At 36.3% G+C, this 17,551-nt stretch overlaps 1 protein-coding gene across 2 annotated transcripts in view; it reads right to left on the reverse strand.

Moving 5' to 3' along the window:
* Positions 1–12,226, reverse strand: part of LOC131154578 (sterol 3-beta-glucosyltransferase UGT80A2-like) — a 137,152-nt gene extending 124,926 nt beyond the window's left edge. Inside the window, exons 1-2 of one of the 2 annotated variants that reach the window (XM_058107436.1) lie at positions 12,091–12,195; positions 11,771–11,953 (exon numbers count right to left, since the gene is read on the reverse strand). In XM_058107436.1, the coding sequence (XP_057963419.1) occupies positions 11,771–11,951 (181 nt within the window). In that variant the 5' untranslated portion in view covers positions 11,952–11,953; positions 12,091–12,195. Of the gene's footprint in view, positions 1–11,770 lie in introns of both variants that reach the window. The other variant, XM_058107437.1, reaches the window with a different exon arrangement.
* Between the last annotated feature and the right edge of the window lie 5,325 nt (positions 12,227–17,551).

A 17,551-nucleotide genomic window follows, 5' to 3' on the forward strand; every position in this document is an offset into this window, starting at 1 on the left:
TCATAGGATTGTTACTAATTGAAGGCGTTTCGAACAAGAAATTTTTTTTTTTTTTTTTTTTGTAGATAATAAAACAAATCTATTAAAAATAAAACATAATTACAATGAAATGAGGAAAAGAAATCCCCCAAATCAGAAAGGAAAAAAGGGTAAAGGACTAACAATTTACATCAAAGCTGCTTTCAATCTCTTTGAATGTCATACAGAAAAAGACCCCCAAAACCCTCAAAAAGAATGAGCCCAAAAACAAGCAAGAAAAATAATTCTCCCAAACCAATCTTGGAGAAGTCTTTTGATCTTCAAAAACTCTAGCATTCCTTTCCAGCCAAAGCAACCACAAGATTGTAAAAACAGCGCACCCCCAAAGTACCCTTTCTCTCTCCTTCTTCCTGAAACCTCAAAACTTCACTTTCAAAAAATCCTGAATTGTAGCTGGAGTCACCCAATACTCACCAGATTATGGAAAACAAAATGCTCCACATGCATCTTGCTACCTTTCAATGAGACTAATAGTCTCATTAGACTCTGCTAGATTACCACATTACTAAAAGCTTAAGCTGTTAGGTTGTGGATCAACAATGCATATCAATACAATAACTTTTTTAAACACAACACAAAAGCAGGCAAAGAGACTAGAACTCAAGACCTCCTAGTAACCTACTCTGATACCATGTTCGATGATCACTTTACCTAAAAGCTTAAGATGTTAGGTTGTGGGCCAACAATGTATATCAAGCTTTAATAGACTCATTGCGCAGCATGAAAATATCTGGACTAAGGTCTTTGTAATGCCTCCTTTTTTGTAGCATATCATTTGTGTTGATCTTGTTAAGAATTAAGGTCCAAATGAAGGCCCGTACCTTAAAAGGAATCTTTGCTCTCCAAACAGCTTTATGTAAGAGGAAAGGGCTGGGATTTTTGGATTTTTATTGGATTGGAAAAGAAAGACTTTGAAGAGAAAGACCCTGAAGCACCTCCAATCCAAAGCCTTGTATCCCTGTGAATTTGGCATGAAAGAATCCAGCGCAACCAATAAAAGAGTTAACTCACCAACCTCTCTTTTATTGAGACTTCTAAAGAACTGAAAACCTTAAGAAAGAGAGGCTCCCTCAAAAGAATAAAAAGCTGAAATTGTTGCATTGTGAACAGGGGAAAGTCTAAACAGACGCGGCACCAATAGCTCCAACGAAGACTCACCAACCCAAATATCCAACCAGAATTGAATTTTCTCCTCATTACCTGCTTTAAAACAAGTGAGAGGAAAGAAAGGAATAGCAACCTGAGAAAAAAACTTTTAAGGACTCGCATGAGTAGCATTACCACTCCCATTGGAATCCCATCTATTCTAATGTATTCCATATTTACTCTATGTTACCCTGTTCCATAGGGAATCAGATTCGAAGGGAGACCTCCTAACCATTTCCCTATTTAGGATATGTTCTTACTTCTTAAAAACCACATAACCAAGCCCCAAAACCCTTCTCACTTGGGCCTCTAGACAACATCCCAACTAACTAAATGGTCCCTCTTATACTCACCAACACCCAACAGCTCCAACAAGAATTGAGTGCATGTCCATCTTTGTCCATGAATCGAAAAACAATTAAACATATGATTAAAATAATGAAATGCAGAAGAAGACAAATCAAAAAATATTATAAAAAAAATTGAAACTAATCATAATTATATTACATAATATTATATTTCCACACTCAATTTTCAGTGCTCCAAGAACAATCCTATTACACATATAAGAATTGTAAATATGGTAAAAAAAATATACTGGAATGGCTTCAATTTGTTTAAAAAAAATTTGGCAATTTTATGATTTATGAATATTTTATTTTAATTATATTCTAAATTCACATGATCATTTTATTTTAATTTTTTATTGAATATTGTGTACAAAATGATTTAATCCACAAAAGTGAACTAAAAACCGAAAACGGAAACATAAATAGAAACCTAGAAACATAGAAAAACGTGTTGTCATCACCCATATCTTCATTGCATTTAAAACAAAAACAAAAACAAAAAGATACAATGGAAATCTGAAATAAACTAAAAAATCGATGAAGAAAATACAGCACTTAGTGTTAGAGAGGCAGAAGAGGGGAAGAAGGGAAGAGAGCAAGAGGAGAAGAGAAGAAAGGCAAAAGCTTCCTTGAGCATACATACATCTCCAATTCTGTCTTCTTGTATATTAATAATAAAAAAGACATGAAGGACAAAAGTGCTCCACTCATGCCACCTAATTACTAAAATAGTATATTCTCTTAGTAAATGTGCACATTTCATTTGAAGCTGTTGTAAGAGATCCCAAATATGACAACGAGAGAGCACTCAGTGACTAAGTAGGTCCAATGACTGGACCTCAAATACCCTCTCAAGAGAGATGGTGATCATTCCCCATAGCTGGGACTACTCTCTTCCTCGGTAATCAAGCAGGGTATTCCGGCATGATTTTTTTCTCCTCTCTCGTTTCTTTCATTTCATTTCTTTCCATTTCATCTCTTTTTTGGGCAATCTATTCTGGAAATTGATTCTATCACTGAGATATTGAGAGTGTTACAGGTGTTCACTCTATACTTAAAGTTGAACTGGAGATGCTCAATATGAATCATCTGGACCTACCAGCTGTTTGCATATCGGAGTTTGCAGGGAGGCACATGTCACTCTGGGATCCTGAGGAAGATGAGTGTCTTGTGTGCTGGAAATTGAGGCCTTGAGGGGGAGGTCTTCTTCTCAGAGCAACAAGAAGCTCCATCGATCCGAAATTATTGTCAAACAGGAGGAGCAGATTCTTGTGTTTAGAGAAGGCTAGCGAAGGAGGGATGAGCCAGGACATGCAGACCCCTGAGGGAAAGCAGATTTCAGAGTGGCAATCTTTTTCTTTGCTCTAATGGACTTGACAATTGGCAAGGACAGACTTGTTGGTCACTGAACCTAGTTTGTGATGCTTCAAGTGTGGTTCCACAAACATACAAAGGTCCAATGTGCATGGTGATAAGGTAAGCGTACTCGTCAAGCACCTCTCTTTCACTGGCATGCTCAGAGGCGCTTCAGCAACAAGGTCGTTGTTCTCCAAGAGGCATGGCATCCAAAATCACAGGGATTGGAGGAGGATCTATCCAAAACCATCTCCTGCTCTCTTGCAATCTACTGGCAAAGGATTTTCTATTTCAAAATTCAAATGCTTTGAAGGGCCCACAGGTTTCTGCAAATATGGGCCTTTTGTTCGTGGGTCTATTCTAAATGGGCTAGGAAAGACTAGCTGTGTATGGTTCAAGAATAAAAAATCTCCAAACTTTAAAGAAGTTGGAGTCTCGAGCCCATCTAAACAAAATGAGTCGGATAAAACTGAAGCTGGATTTTTGGGTCCATCTAAACAATTGCGATTGACAAAACTAGAAGCGAGGGCAATGAGATTACTAAAAGAAATATTCACGTCTTCTCTGCATTGTTATCTGATGCAAGGGAGGAATCAAGATAGAAGAATAATGTACAATCAGAGGATGCTTCATTTTTTTTTTATTCTGAAGATGAGTTGAGCAGCATGTGTGACTCTAAGAAAGGTTTGTTGGTTCACCAACTAGAGCAGATTATGATTCTGAAGGGTAGGATACTCTGCCAACTAAGGAGTGGTTTCAATACTAATTCTGACAACCATGTGCTTGTGGAAGATGCCTTCTTACAGGAACAGAAGGCTGAGGAACATTGTACCCAGGAGGTTGCTCCATTTGCACCCTTCCTGCAAATCTCCGAATAAGAAGGCTTGCTTCACATCAAACTTGTGTGAGGGCTAGTCAAATTAACAGCCAGTGAAATCACTGCATGAACAAAATGGTCGAGCAACATGAGAGAAGGTCTCAAAAGAATCAATTCATATGTCTGGGTGCACCTTTGGCAATCAATTGAGATTTAAGTCATTTGATAGAATCATCGGGAAGATATTTCATGATGTAGACCCAATGACACTTAACAAACTTCTTACCTAGAAGATCCAACAAATCCCATGTCCTCAAGTGATCAAACATCCATTCCTACATTCATCGCATGCAGTGTTTTAAATGGCTCGATCGAGGCTCACCTCAAGGCAAGGCATGCTTAAAACACCTTGAGGCTCAATCTAAAATACCAAATTCCAAAAAGGCTAACGCATTACATGCTGAGGCTTGAGCATTCTTACAAAAAGCATGCTTTTTGCGCTTTTTAGTTGAGGCTTACGCATTTTGGGTGTGTGATTCTCAAGTTAGAATTGGTTAGAAAACTTTAACTACATGTTTGTATAAAAGAAAAGTCATAATATGAGTTTATTTCTAAAACTCTTGAACCTCAACCTTTCCAAAATAAGTGAGAGTTGTCTCTTGCATCATGAAAATAGTTTGAACTTTGTAATGGTATAGCTATCTCTTGTCATGATTCATGTCATGTATTCAAGTTAGCAATTTTTGAATGACCAACAAGTATTTTGCAAAGTACATCTAATTTTTCTTTTCTACATTACATTTTTTATTTTCTTAAGTTTTACTTTATTTTAAATATATATAATTTATTTAACAAATTTTTATCTTAAAAAATAATTCTCAAAAGGCTTACGCCTTGCCTTTTGAGGGTTAAAACGCCTCGCCTTACTCCTTTGCCTTTTAAAACATTGATCGCATGTAACACCCATACTTAGCAAGTGCTTCAACAAGTGAGGAAGGGATAGAAGCAGAAGAAAAATACGAGGCAAAAGAATGCATTGGACTAGGAAGGTGAATGACTGAAATATAGTGAGCAAAAGGATAAGCAACTAAAGACTAGTAAGTACATGTTCAAGTACCTCTCCATTGGCAATTGGCAAATCCAAGTCATGCTGGGATGGATCTCCAAAACCAAAAGTCAAAACAATGAAGGAAAGAAGAGGCTTCTAAATGGTGATAGTGGTGTGCTTGATTTGTGATAATTGTTTCTCTGGGTAATCATTGACTCATGGATTCTAAAAAAGAGTGAGTTTTCTACAACTAGATAAGGATAAGAACAGGAAGATTAATAGGCAGGTGGGCAGAAATCATTGATGGACTCCATATAGATTCTTCCAAGGAAGACTTGGAGCTAGAGAAATAAGGTTTCTCCTTAAAAAGATGACATATGATATAACATATTTCCCTCAAGTGTGGGTTCATAACATCTATATCCTTTTTGAGTTCTCGAGTGCCCAACAAAAAAGTAATAGCAATTTGAAGAAAGAATTTTTCCAAACGAGAACATGAACAAAACACGCACCCCAAAAGACAAAAGGCCCAACAGGTTGTAAAGAGCATAAGTCCAAAAGATTTTAGGAACATGCAAGAGTAGTGACTATTCCATGTCAAGTAATTTAACGTGATACTAGATAAATATGCCTAAATAAGGGTGATTCACCCACAATGGGAAAAGAGTATGCCCTTCCAAACATCAAGCCTCTTGGCAACTCTATCCACTACTAGATTCCAAAACTTCATGGAACTAGTATTGCCCCCCAAAGGGACCCCTAAATAAGTCAAAGGCAAATCTAAAATACCACACCCCACTTTAAAAGACCGCTCCCTTACTCGCTCAACCCACACATCAATATATGTTAAACCACTTTTCCCCAAATTTATCTTAAGCCTTGACAACCTCTCAAAGACATGGAGGATATCCAACTCCTCTCATGATTTCTTCAAAATTCTGCACTGCTGCCCCTTCAAAACCTCCCCTCCTACCCTCCCTAGCCCAAGTTTTCTTCTTAAAAGGATCCAGACCATGCAAGCCCAAACCCTTTAATCCAGAATGTATTGGGTCAGCCTCCTAGGATGGGCCAGAGCCAATAACCCACTTTTCCTTAATGGCCCACTTTAAGACTACCTTGCTCAGCCCACTATGTAGAGGCCCATTACTTCCTCGCACAAAACTAGATTTAAATTAGGAATTGATTCAAAATCAAAGCATCTAAAAGGAAGTAACCTCCAATCCCCAAAATCATGTCTACGCTCCTCCCGAAGAACTTCCTCCCCCTCGATTTTGTAATCATGCCAACATAAGATTAAAGAGCTATCTACGAGTACACAAACCAAAAGTAAAAAGAGACTGAGGGAGTTGGATTTATTGTCCATATACCATTAATATAGTAGCGCACCAGTCGATAACCTAATGCGAGGTAGGTTTTAAGAATACTAGAGGGCAGAGAAGAAGTTGGTCATACTTGATCAATGGTAGAATCTATAACCTAAGGACTAGTAGGAAGATGCTAGCCCACAAACAGGCTATATAATTGCATGCCTGAGCAAGAGATGCAAGGGGAAGAGAAGCATGTTGGATAGCTGATAGGCTCACACAATGGGAACTTAAGATACTCCTCGATTGAAACAAATATAGTACGATGTTCGCCAATGGCTGAACCAATAGGAGTGGAGTATGCAATGACTGCATTGGCGACACTTGGGTGCTTACCATGAAGATCCATCACTACTCAACCATATAAACCGTTCATCCGCAATGAGTACACTTGTGTGGGGTTCCTTTATAGCATCCATCCCTTCCTCCTCAGTTACTTGAACCACCCCAGGAAGTTTTGCTACTACCCAACTAGTAGCCATAACCACCATGTTAAGAAAAGCAGACTTTTAAAAACTAAAGGTTGGAATTTGAAACTCAAGACACAATTTATGCAAGAATAAATGATGACAAAAGATGGAAACTCATATTTTAAACCTGCAAGAACCAGGAGGAGCATCATTTGCTCACCTGCTTTTGCATCTTGCAAACATTGGCTATTATAGGTTGACAATGTTGAGTTTCTCATGGATATGCTTCATCTCTACAAAGTACTCAACCCTGTTGTAGGCTTGTCACTCAAAGTAAGGGAGAGATCATACATGCGAATTGTATAACTTGAATATAAGAGTTTGACATAATTCCAAATCTCCTTGCATACCCCTGAATGCAGTAATCCGTGCAATCTAGGATTCCAACAAGCTCCATGGTAAGAGGATAATCAATGTGTTTTCCGAAACCTATACTTCCTTCACTAGCCCAAACTAAAAAGGTGTTTGGACTTGCCTAAGCTGATCAAATAGATCTTGATAGCCTTAATGCACAGTACACAGTTACTTCCATTCAACTTCTCGATAGCAATCTGCAATAGTGGTGAAAGAAACATACTTTTTTTGGGATTCACGAACTCCATCCAACACCCACAAACAAGACCAACAACAAACAAGATGAAAAACCAGAATGAATCATAAAAACACACTGACGCAGTACTGCAAGAGCACCAATAAACTTAGCTACTGGTGACAAACAACCTCTAATGGCGTTGACATAGTGGCATGAGAAAAATAACTAAAACCTTCATACTAAAATTCATTAAAAACTACTTGATATCATGGTTTATTGAGGGATTCAAATCATGTGTAAACCAATCGGATAAAAAACAAGGCTTAATGAAGCCTCACTAGCTGAGGCTTCGAGTAGCCTTTGACAAGTGTGTGAGCAGTTAAGGACACGAAAGGGAACTTCCAGCAATGGATTTGAGGGGGCTACATATCAGTGATGTTTGTGGGCATTTGTGATGCTCGTTTTCAAAGTTTATTTGACTTTTAGGGTTGTCTTTGCCATGTCATCTGGGGTTAGAGGTTTGTTACAGGCAGTGGCGCTTTTTCTTTTTATAACAAAAGAAATTCATTGATAGATTAAGAATGTACAAGCAGAGAATAAAACATCTCCTTAACAAACTCTGGGTAACCCCAGAAAAAGCAAAAGGGAAAAACTAAAAAGCAGGGAAAGCAACCCAGAATAATCAACACACCCTGACAAGACAACAAGGAATGCCAATCCCACAGAATATCCAAAAACCACACACCCTTGAAGTTTTCATTACCCACACACCAAGGAGAAGGCAGATAGTGAATCTTCTCCCAAACCAGCAAAAATGACGACTTATTCCCTGAGAAGATATGCGCATTTTGTTCCTCCACAGGCCCTAAAATAGTGCAAAGGAAGCACATTTCCTTAATGCTTTTCCTTTTTCCTACCAAAACCGACAAAAAAAAAATTGACAAAAACTCCTCCACTGTCTCCGCACAAACCCAACATTCTCCAAAATAATTAAATTACTTTTTCCATACCTTCTAGGCAACATCACAATGCATGAAAAGATGTGGAGCAGTTTCTGAACAGTTAAAACAAAGCACGCATACATTTGGAGAGAGAACCTTCAAAGGCCTCCTCATGTAGGACAAGAAGCAAGACCTTGGGAAGATCCTTGTTGGAGAATACTTAAGAAGAATTGGATCAAGGATTGTTGGGTTTAATTAGTAGATTATTACGTTTTTAGTTTAATTAGTATAGATTATGTGTATTTGGGGGTTTGTTTGTACTATTTGTGTATTTTAGGGGTATGTTTGTAGTAATGTAGTTTTAGGGTTATATCTGTACTTTCATGTGGAGAGTCTTCCTTATAAATAGTGTGTGAAAGTCATGTTGTAGGCAGTTGTTGAGTTTGAATTGAAGAGAACTTGTATCTATAATTTCATGTGGAGTCCTTATAAATAGTGTGGAAAGTCATGTTGTAGACAGCAGTTGTTGAATTTGAATTGAAGAGAACATGAGTTTCCCCCTTGCATCTCCTCTCTCTCTCTTCCCCTTCCCCTCCCCCTTCCCCTTCCCTCCTCTCTTCAATTTCTTCTAATCTCTCCCATGGTTGCAGATCCCCCTTGTACCTCCTCTCTCTCTCTCTTCCCCTTCTCTCCTCTCATTTATTTTTTCTAATCTCCCATGGCTGCAGATCCTTGATGCTGCACCTACATCATTTGGCATAAGAGCCCAAAATCAATCTCCATTCTTCCATTTCAATTCCCCCATCATCATGTATCTCCTCTCCCTCTCTTCCCCTCCCCTTTACCTCCTCTCTTCAATTTCTTCTAATCCCTCCATGGCTGCATCTTCTTCTTCTTAAGGCCTACCTGCAAAGTTTCATCACTGTCCAATCACCGGAAGAGCTCCACGTGCCAGCAAAAGATTCTCTAGCCGTCGGCCCTTCAAAATCCCAAACATCCTGATCTCATCACACCACCACCACCATTGTATTTCCCACCCTCTGATATACCTTAGACTGAAATTTGATCACCAGAGGACCCTCACTGGAGCCTCACGCAGATGACACGCGTGCGGAAAATTTCCAATGCCCTGCATTTTCTAGTTTCACGAGAAATTGCTCCAATTGCGATATTTTGGGCTTTCTCCACGATATTTTTGACCTACAAGGAGATATTTTGATTGTGGGCAACAATTTGGCAAGCAACACTAGAAATTGTCACTGCCAGCATTGAAATTGGGTTTTACTGCTGCATTTTGTGAATTTTCAAAGTGAAATTTGTTTCATTTCAGCACAACACTCAAGATCAAAGGTGAATTGAAGATAATTTTTGAGAAATTGGTAGTGATATATAGTTGCAATATATATGAATGAATCTAGCAATATGGTAACAGCTCACTAGAAAAATGAATGGCTTTTGTCATACTTTGGACATAATATCAAGCCATTCCATACCTTACATAACTTTGGAGAAAAAGTCTGTAAATTCATTTTCAATGGAAGATGCCATTTGAGAAATGGAGTCATTCAGATTCAACTTCATCTGGAACCCTATAATTGTGACATATCCTAGGTTGATAATCTATTTTACATGTTTGCAAAAGATGTTTGGTTCCTATCCAAATGGGTGCTTATTTTGATAATGTTTGGTCTGATATCATACCTATGAAGATTGGCCATGTACTCCTTAGTTCTCCTTGGTTGGATGATTTGGGTGCGACTCAAGGGCATGAGAAAACATGTGTCTTCCCCTATAATGGTAAGAAAATCATCTTGAATCCTGCACTACCAACCAATCAAGACAAAGAATCTATTAGAGTTACTCAAGTTGAAGAAACTTCAAGGAAGAAAATGCATGTGTTTGAAAACATCCCAAGTCTTTCAAACACTTCTATTGTTGAGTTTGTCATTCCCAATGTGTTTATTGATGCCAATTCTTAATTCAAGTTTATGATTCTGCCAAATGGTTGTGGTTTATTGTATCACTCAAACGTTGGCTTTCAAAGAATCCAAGTTTGCTTCTTAATTCAATCCTCCAACATTTCAAAATCGAGGCCAAATTTTTTCTAACTTGAGAGAGTTGGTGTAGGACAAAAAGCAAGACCTTGGGAAGATCCTTGTTGAAGATTACTTAAAGAAGAATTGGATCGAGGATTGTTGGGTTTACTGGTTTAATTATAAATTTATTATGTGCTCAATTTAATTAGTATAAGATTATGTGTGTTGGGGGCTTGTTTGTAATATTTGTGTATTCTAGGGCTATGTTTGTAACATAATGTAGTTTTAGGGGTACATGCATAATTTCACATGAAGAGGCTTTTTGATAAATAGTGTGTGAAAGCCACATTGTGGGCAGTTGTTTTTGAATTTGAATTAAAGTGAGCAGGAGTTTCCCCTTGGTATTTCCTCTCTCCTCCCCCTTCCTTCCTTCCTCCCTCCCTTTAATTTCTTCTAATCACTCCCATGGATGCAGATCCTTTATAGCCCCTGCATCACCTCCTAATCTGCAACAAGTTATTGGTGTTGATTCTATTAAGAACAACAAACCAGAGAAAAGCTTTGATACCATGTCAAAGGCAGCAGCACTTAGGGTTTAGGTCTTGAAACCTCGCTCTAAAACCATGTTAAGAATGTATACCTAAGTGGAAAACCCAATCACAGTTATAGAAATCTCTTTATTTATAATATGTGTTATATACAACACAATGACCATGATACCCTGACTAACACTCACTAAAAGACTGCCTAAGTGAAGTTTGCATTGCATCATCTTGATTCGTAAATACTTCTAATCAATAAACTTGCTCTCAATAGCATTGCCTGGCCATGAAATAAATTCTCCTCCTGCACCAATTCTAAGTGGGTCACGTGCATCTTCAATGGCATCATTCCATCATTATAAATATTATTATTATTGATGGCACAATGTTAGCATATCAAAGCATCCTTGATGAACATGAGACAAGTTGGAATTTCAAAGCATCATTGATGAACTTAGGAACCCACATTCCCATCTATGATAAACATTTTTAGTTCCAAACGTTATTTTTTTTCATCCAGGTTTAGTTAATTAAAGAAAATCTAGTAAAAAGATACTGTTACATCATATGGCAGGAAGATGGCTTTAAGAATTTAATTTATTCAATAAACTTGATGGTTTGTGTGTCCCTGTGTAGAAACAAGCAAATAAATCTTCTTTTCATGCATTTCTCATGGAAATGCTCAATGTTATTAGAAACTGAATTAAACTTCCAATATAATCCATGTAAATATATTGTAAAAGAACTTTATCCTTAAAAATATGTAAGATTAATCCGTTCATTCTCTCGTATGTATTGGAACTGTAGCTCGTTCATTTTCTTGTATAAAATTCATTGAAGGTATGAAGTCAAGTCCTGTGCGTGTGTCTGCACATATATATTATAGTTTATGTTCCTAATGGAATTAAATCAAGTCCAAATTTGCTCTTTATAAGCAATAATGAAAACTCACCAGTATTAAAAAAATAATTAAAAACTCACAAATTCATGAATCCAATACGCCAATGTTTGCTACACAAGAATGGAATGGAATGAAACAGAATTGGTGTTGGCCACATAATTTCTCATTCAATTCCATTCCAGCGTATCAAAACAAGTCATCTCTGGCAAACCAAAAACAAGCAAACACCTGAAGAACGAGAGCCACCATTGATCGCCGAGACTCCGTGAGCCTCCTCGTTTGCCGATTCGATTCCATTGCCGTCGCCTTCATCGACAATTTCTACGTCAATGTCAATGGGAATCTCAACAAAACTATCTGAAGAACTCTGCTGCTGATGATGATGCTGATTCTCCGCGGACTCCCCCATTCCTGCAGCCACCGCCAATACGAGAGAGAGAGAGAGAGAGAGAGAGAGAGAGAGAGAGAGAGAGAGAGAGAGAGAGAGAGGGGGGGGGGGATGGAACCGGAAGGAGTGAAGTACGGGAAATGTAAGCTTTATAACTCACGTGAGAGAGCTATGGGGTAGGAGAGATTACAAGTGGCCGGAAAAGGCAATGTCGTGCTCAGTGCGGTGTGCTTTGGATGGGAGTGGCGGGGGGGCTGCCTCTCAGGCCACGTACACGAAAAGAAATTCAAAATTCCAGTGACCGGCGACACGTTTCGAACATAAAAATAAATGCTCCACGCGCTGCTAACGCGTACCCCGACGGTTGCCGGTTATGCTTTTTACTTTCTTTCTAAAATATGTCTCCTTGTTTTATTTTTCAATTAATATCCGTCACCAGAAAATTATTATAAGTAATTATGTATTAAAAGTAGTTAGGCTTTTTTTTTATTTAATAAATCCTAACAAATTATGCAATGGTACGTTGTGTTCTTGTGATCCATGCTTTTCTTATTACAAATATAATTTTTTAAAATTAAATTAATTATTAATTGAGAACACCAATATCTAAATACATATATTAAAATATCTTCTTAGATAAAAACAATACTTGGATATAGATTTTTTTTTATGTCTTGTTTTCTAATATTTTTTTGCAGTTTGGTAAAACGTATATCAAATATATTCTGATATTTTTTTTTATTACATAGGAACTTCAGTCATAAACAAGTCATTCAGATCCCCTGATGCGGCACCAAATCTACGGATCAGCGTCCTTCGTCTAAGTTTCGCTGATCAGGTAAAGTCCGAAATGTGCATCAGTTGGATGTTCGGTCAACCCGATCCTCGGGACACATCTCCATTACCATTCACGGTCCTTACTGGCTCACGGAGAACTCTCACCATTCACGGTCTCCGCTGATTCACAGAGTAAATTCTCACCATCCATAGATACCACTAGTTTCGTTAGTGTATCTACTTGGAATTGAATTTCCGATACTCTTTCTTGCATGTTAATATTTATTTATATCTTATTACATTTTGATACATTACAAATATAACTTTAATCACCTTCTTTAAATATTTTTCATGGTCAAATATTATTTGCGCATTTTTTAGGCCCTTTTTCTATTGGTTAGCCTATACGCAAGTTGCCACAAATAACAAGCACCTATCTACTACATAAATCTCACTCGCCATATTCTCTCACAAATCAAGGAGATTCAAAGTTTTGAATCAACTCCATATATTTATGACTAATTTGTCATTTGATGTAACTGAATCATCATCATAATGAGAGTGATGAGACATAATTAGCTCAAATTTAGAAAACTACTTTACAATATGCTCAGTAGATATAATTAAGACTTGATATCATCAATGACATATAATCAAAAACACTTAAATGGGATTAATGAAATATTCATAACCCCCAATAAAAGTCAATATTGAAAGCTTATATAAAGGCCCATACCACCTTAATAATTCCACCTTAATGGGAGAATTATGATTAATGAGAGAGAGGCTCAGACATTTATAAAAGGAACAATCTAGGAAAAAGGTAAAGTGTCTCCAAAATTCTCAATCTTATATAAATATATATATATATATATATATTATATTAACCCTTCCATTTTCCTAATTTAGGAACTTGAGTAATTCTCGAGATACACCCCAAGTCTTCCAACTCCATCTTTCTTCTTTTTCGAGGTGGCTAATATCGTAACCTATCAGGACATGTGATTTTTTATATCATGATAATTATGTTAAATTATGCTCAACTAATAGCCTAACCTATCAACACGTGCGGCATGGTGTAGATTTGTATTCATGTAAGCATTTGGTATAAAACTAACCAAGATGAAAACACCATTGATCAAGCACTGATTTTGGTTTTGCTTCAACATAATGACACAACTAGAAAAAAAAAATTTGTTAAGGTTTACATTTTCAAAATGACAAGTTGTCTAAAATAACCAAAAATTTAAAAAAAAAAAAAAAAGTATTGGAGAACCATTTATTGAAATTGTCAAAATTGGGACCATAACATACTTTGGTGTCATAAATGACACTTGTCATAGCATAGCTTGATTGGATGTTCTATCACTATGTTACATGTCTTATTAATTCTTCTAGGATTAAAAATTATGTCCATCTAAAATTAAGTTGTAAACATGATCTATCTTATAGGGAGGCTCACTGCAATCATGTTAATTCACAAATGTTACAACGATCATCACATTAATTTTTAATTGCTCTTTGAGATTAAATAGTGAAATTAGTTATGATATCAATTAATATGCATATTTTAATAGCCACTCAACAAATAATATAACAATCATGGTGAAATATACCATAACCTAACCTAGAAGCATCACCGTCTACATTTAGCACAACTACACACCAAGTTCAAGATATGTCAAATCAGCCGGAGCAAATTGAGCTAATAGATGACAATGAAATGCCCTTGTTCAATAGTTCATGTAGCATTCAAATTTGGATCACCATACACCATTTAGCTTATTGTTATAGTACAGTTTGTTTCAATAGAATAGAAACTTATTTGTGAATAAATTGGAACAAGAACTTTTGCCAACATGTACTGTTAATTAGATAATAGCAAAGGCAATTTAGTGGATTTACCAAGGATTTACCTTTATGAAAACAAATTTTTAAAAGAGGATTGCTCATATTTATATAATCTATTTTTTTAAAAGAAAAAAAAAAGCATAAATGAAGCAATTGTGCTAGTTTATGATTGCCCACCACCAAAATATTAAAAAGAAAAATGTTTATATGTGAAAGATAGACTAATGAAAATATAAATTCAACATGATTAATAACTGTTAATGCTTGATATACATTGTTGGCCCACAACCTAACAGCTTAAGCTTTTAGGTAAAGTGGTAATCTAACATGGTATCAGAGCTCTGGTTACCAGGAGATCTTGGGTTATAATCTTGTCACCCGTCTTTATTCTGTGACATTATTTGTCATCTGTTTATCTCTCCACGTGCTATCGGACTGCATGTGCGGGAGGGTGTTAAAGCTTGATATACATTGTTGGCCCACAACCTAACAGCTTAAGCTTTTAGGTAAAGTGGTAATGTAACAATAACATAGCGAAAAAGTCATCAAGAAGCGACTCCTTATTGGTGAGATAGTATAAAACTACCAATATCACTATATAGTAATGTTACTAAATTACTATAAACAAAGTTTAACTCATTCTAGTGTAAAGATCCATGTTTTTAGTTAAGAATTTAAAAAGTTAAGAGAGAGAGAGAGAGAGAGAGAGAGAGAGAGAGAGAGAGAGAGAGAGAGAGAGAGAGAGAGAGAGAGAGAGAGAGAGAGAGAGCATTTTTTAAAACTTAAATAACATAAAAATTCAACCAACTCAACAAAGTGGTTTGATTTAAAGCTAGCTACTATAAAAATGCTAATGTTCAAAATATTACCTTGGTAACTAAAGCGTGCATGACATCAAAGTACACTATTATTTGATAAAAAATCAAGCATATTTTGAAGTGATAATGTGATTGAGATGAGGGGATAGTGGATTGATTGTGAATGGAGTCGTTATGTTAGTCCCTATCAAAGGTTTAAGAATAGGGGTAGTGAGAGAGTCGTACAAGTCATAGGAAAGGGAAGGAAAATGACAAAGGTGACTGGAACTAGATTAGAAGAGTTAAGGAGAGGGAGAGAGAAAGGGATGGAGTTAGGGAAGTAGAGGAAATAAAAGATAGAAATAAAGGGATAAAGTGGCCTAGATGCCAAAGTAATAGTTATTTTGTCACATTTCGTAAATTAAGTTGAATGTGTATAAGGTCCATTACAACTAAAATTAATAACATATTTATACCATCCCAAAGTCAAACTTTGAGTTACAATTTGCCCCCAAATTGTGCTTAAAATGTAGAAATGGTTCATAGTCATAAATTCAAAGCATTTAAGGACCTAATCATAAACTGGGACTATTTCTAAGCATTAACAGTCCAATTATTATAGTTGACTCTTATGCTCGATGATTGCTTACCCTATCACTGGTAACTGGCCGGGCAACCTTCCCTGGATGACGTTTAGATTTGACAGTTGATTGTTCGCCTTGCATGGTCAGTGGATGACCTCCAAACAAATGGGCGATCTTTCCTAGGATTCCTTAGATGTTTTGGCAACGAATGATTCATCTCGCATGGGCAACTACAATATGTTCAAGCAACACTCGTCATATGTGTCACCTAGGTGACTTGTCATTGGTGTTACTGTGAATATGTTAAAGTAAATGATTCATCTTTGTTTGCTACATGATTAGGCGATTGTCATAGTCAAGTGACAATTACCATATTCCAAGAGGTGCACAAAAATGAAACAAATAACTATGAAAAAATTGATAAATTTCTATAGAGGCATGAACTATGTCAAGTATGCATGGAAAATGATCAACAATAATGTTCCTATACGTGCTTTTTTACTTTTTAATTTGTTTGTTCTTCTTACTTCTAATAAAGCTAACTATGTTTAATAAGTAGTTTGTATGCTATATATATCCAGTGTCAAATTGTACTAGTGAAACAAAATAAAAAAAAAAAAAAAAAAAAAAATTTTGAAGCATCCCTCAATAATAACCTACTTTAAATGCTTATGTTTTAACAGATGATATGAGAAATTTAACTTTTTTTTCCCTAAAGCATTATAAATCTATAGTCTCTGCGACACGTCAACATTCAATTTATAATGTACAAATTGCATGCGAGAGAGGGGAAAAGATAATGCTTGCCTAATAGCAATACATACTTTTTATAGGGCGGAGCTGAACGAAAAAAGGGTGTTACAAATTTCAAAATTTACTAATAGGGTTATTCAAGACTGTGGAAAGTTCATATTGCTTCAAGGGAGTGTGGGGAGACAGAGATTGAACTTGTTTCATTTTGATATGGATCTTAAAAATTAATTAAAGCTAAAATAAAGTTTTTTTTTTATTTGGATTCATTGAATGATGGCTCTTTTTGTGTAATGAAGTTTGCAAGGAGACACTCTTTGTAATTCATTATGGATGCTCGGGAACTTCAATGGTTGATTAATAGAATATATGAGTTATGGCATGGAAATTGCTAATTAGACAAGGTCCAAGAGGAAAATTTTAGGAATTGAAGGAAGATTTTTTACATTCTTCAAACAGGAGTATTAAAAATGAAGGGAGGAGGTGTCATTAACACTTTTAAATACCAAAAAGAAGTGTCATGGTAGGTTAGTGGAGCTTTCAATAAATGTTGGTAGGTATTTCAAATGGGTGGAGAAGAGAAGTCAAGAAGAAATCAAAAGCAAGGCTTTCTTTTATTGGGATTGTTGTTTAAGGAACATTATAGGCTAACTGTAAGAAATGAAGATGAGTTTTTCAAAGCATATCTTATGCCAACGCATTGTGCAAATTTTCAATGAAAAATCTTGGGACCTATAGCAAGGGCTTATTGGAAATGGAGAATGCATTGGAATGGTGGGATTACAGGGGAGATTTCAATCGTAATTGGAGAATCCTTCATACTGTAGGATACTATGGTAATTTAAGTTCTACAAGATTTTGG

This window comes from Malania oleifera, chromosome 4 (assembly GCF_029873635.1).
Source record: "Malania oleifera isolate guangnan ecotype guangnan chromosome 4, ASM2987363v1, whole genome shotgun sequence".
NCBI lineage: Eukaryota > Viridiplantae > Streptophyta > Magnoliopsida > Santalales > Ximeniaceae > Malania > Malania oleifera.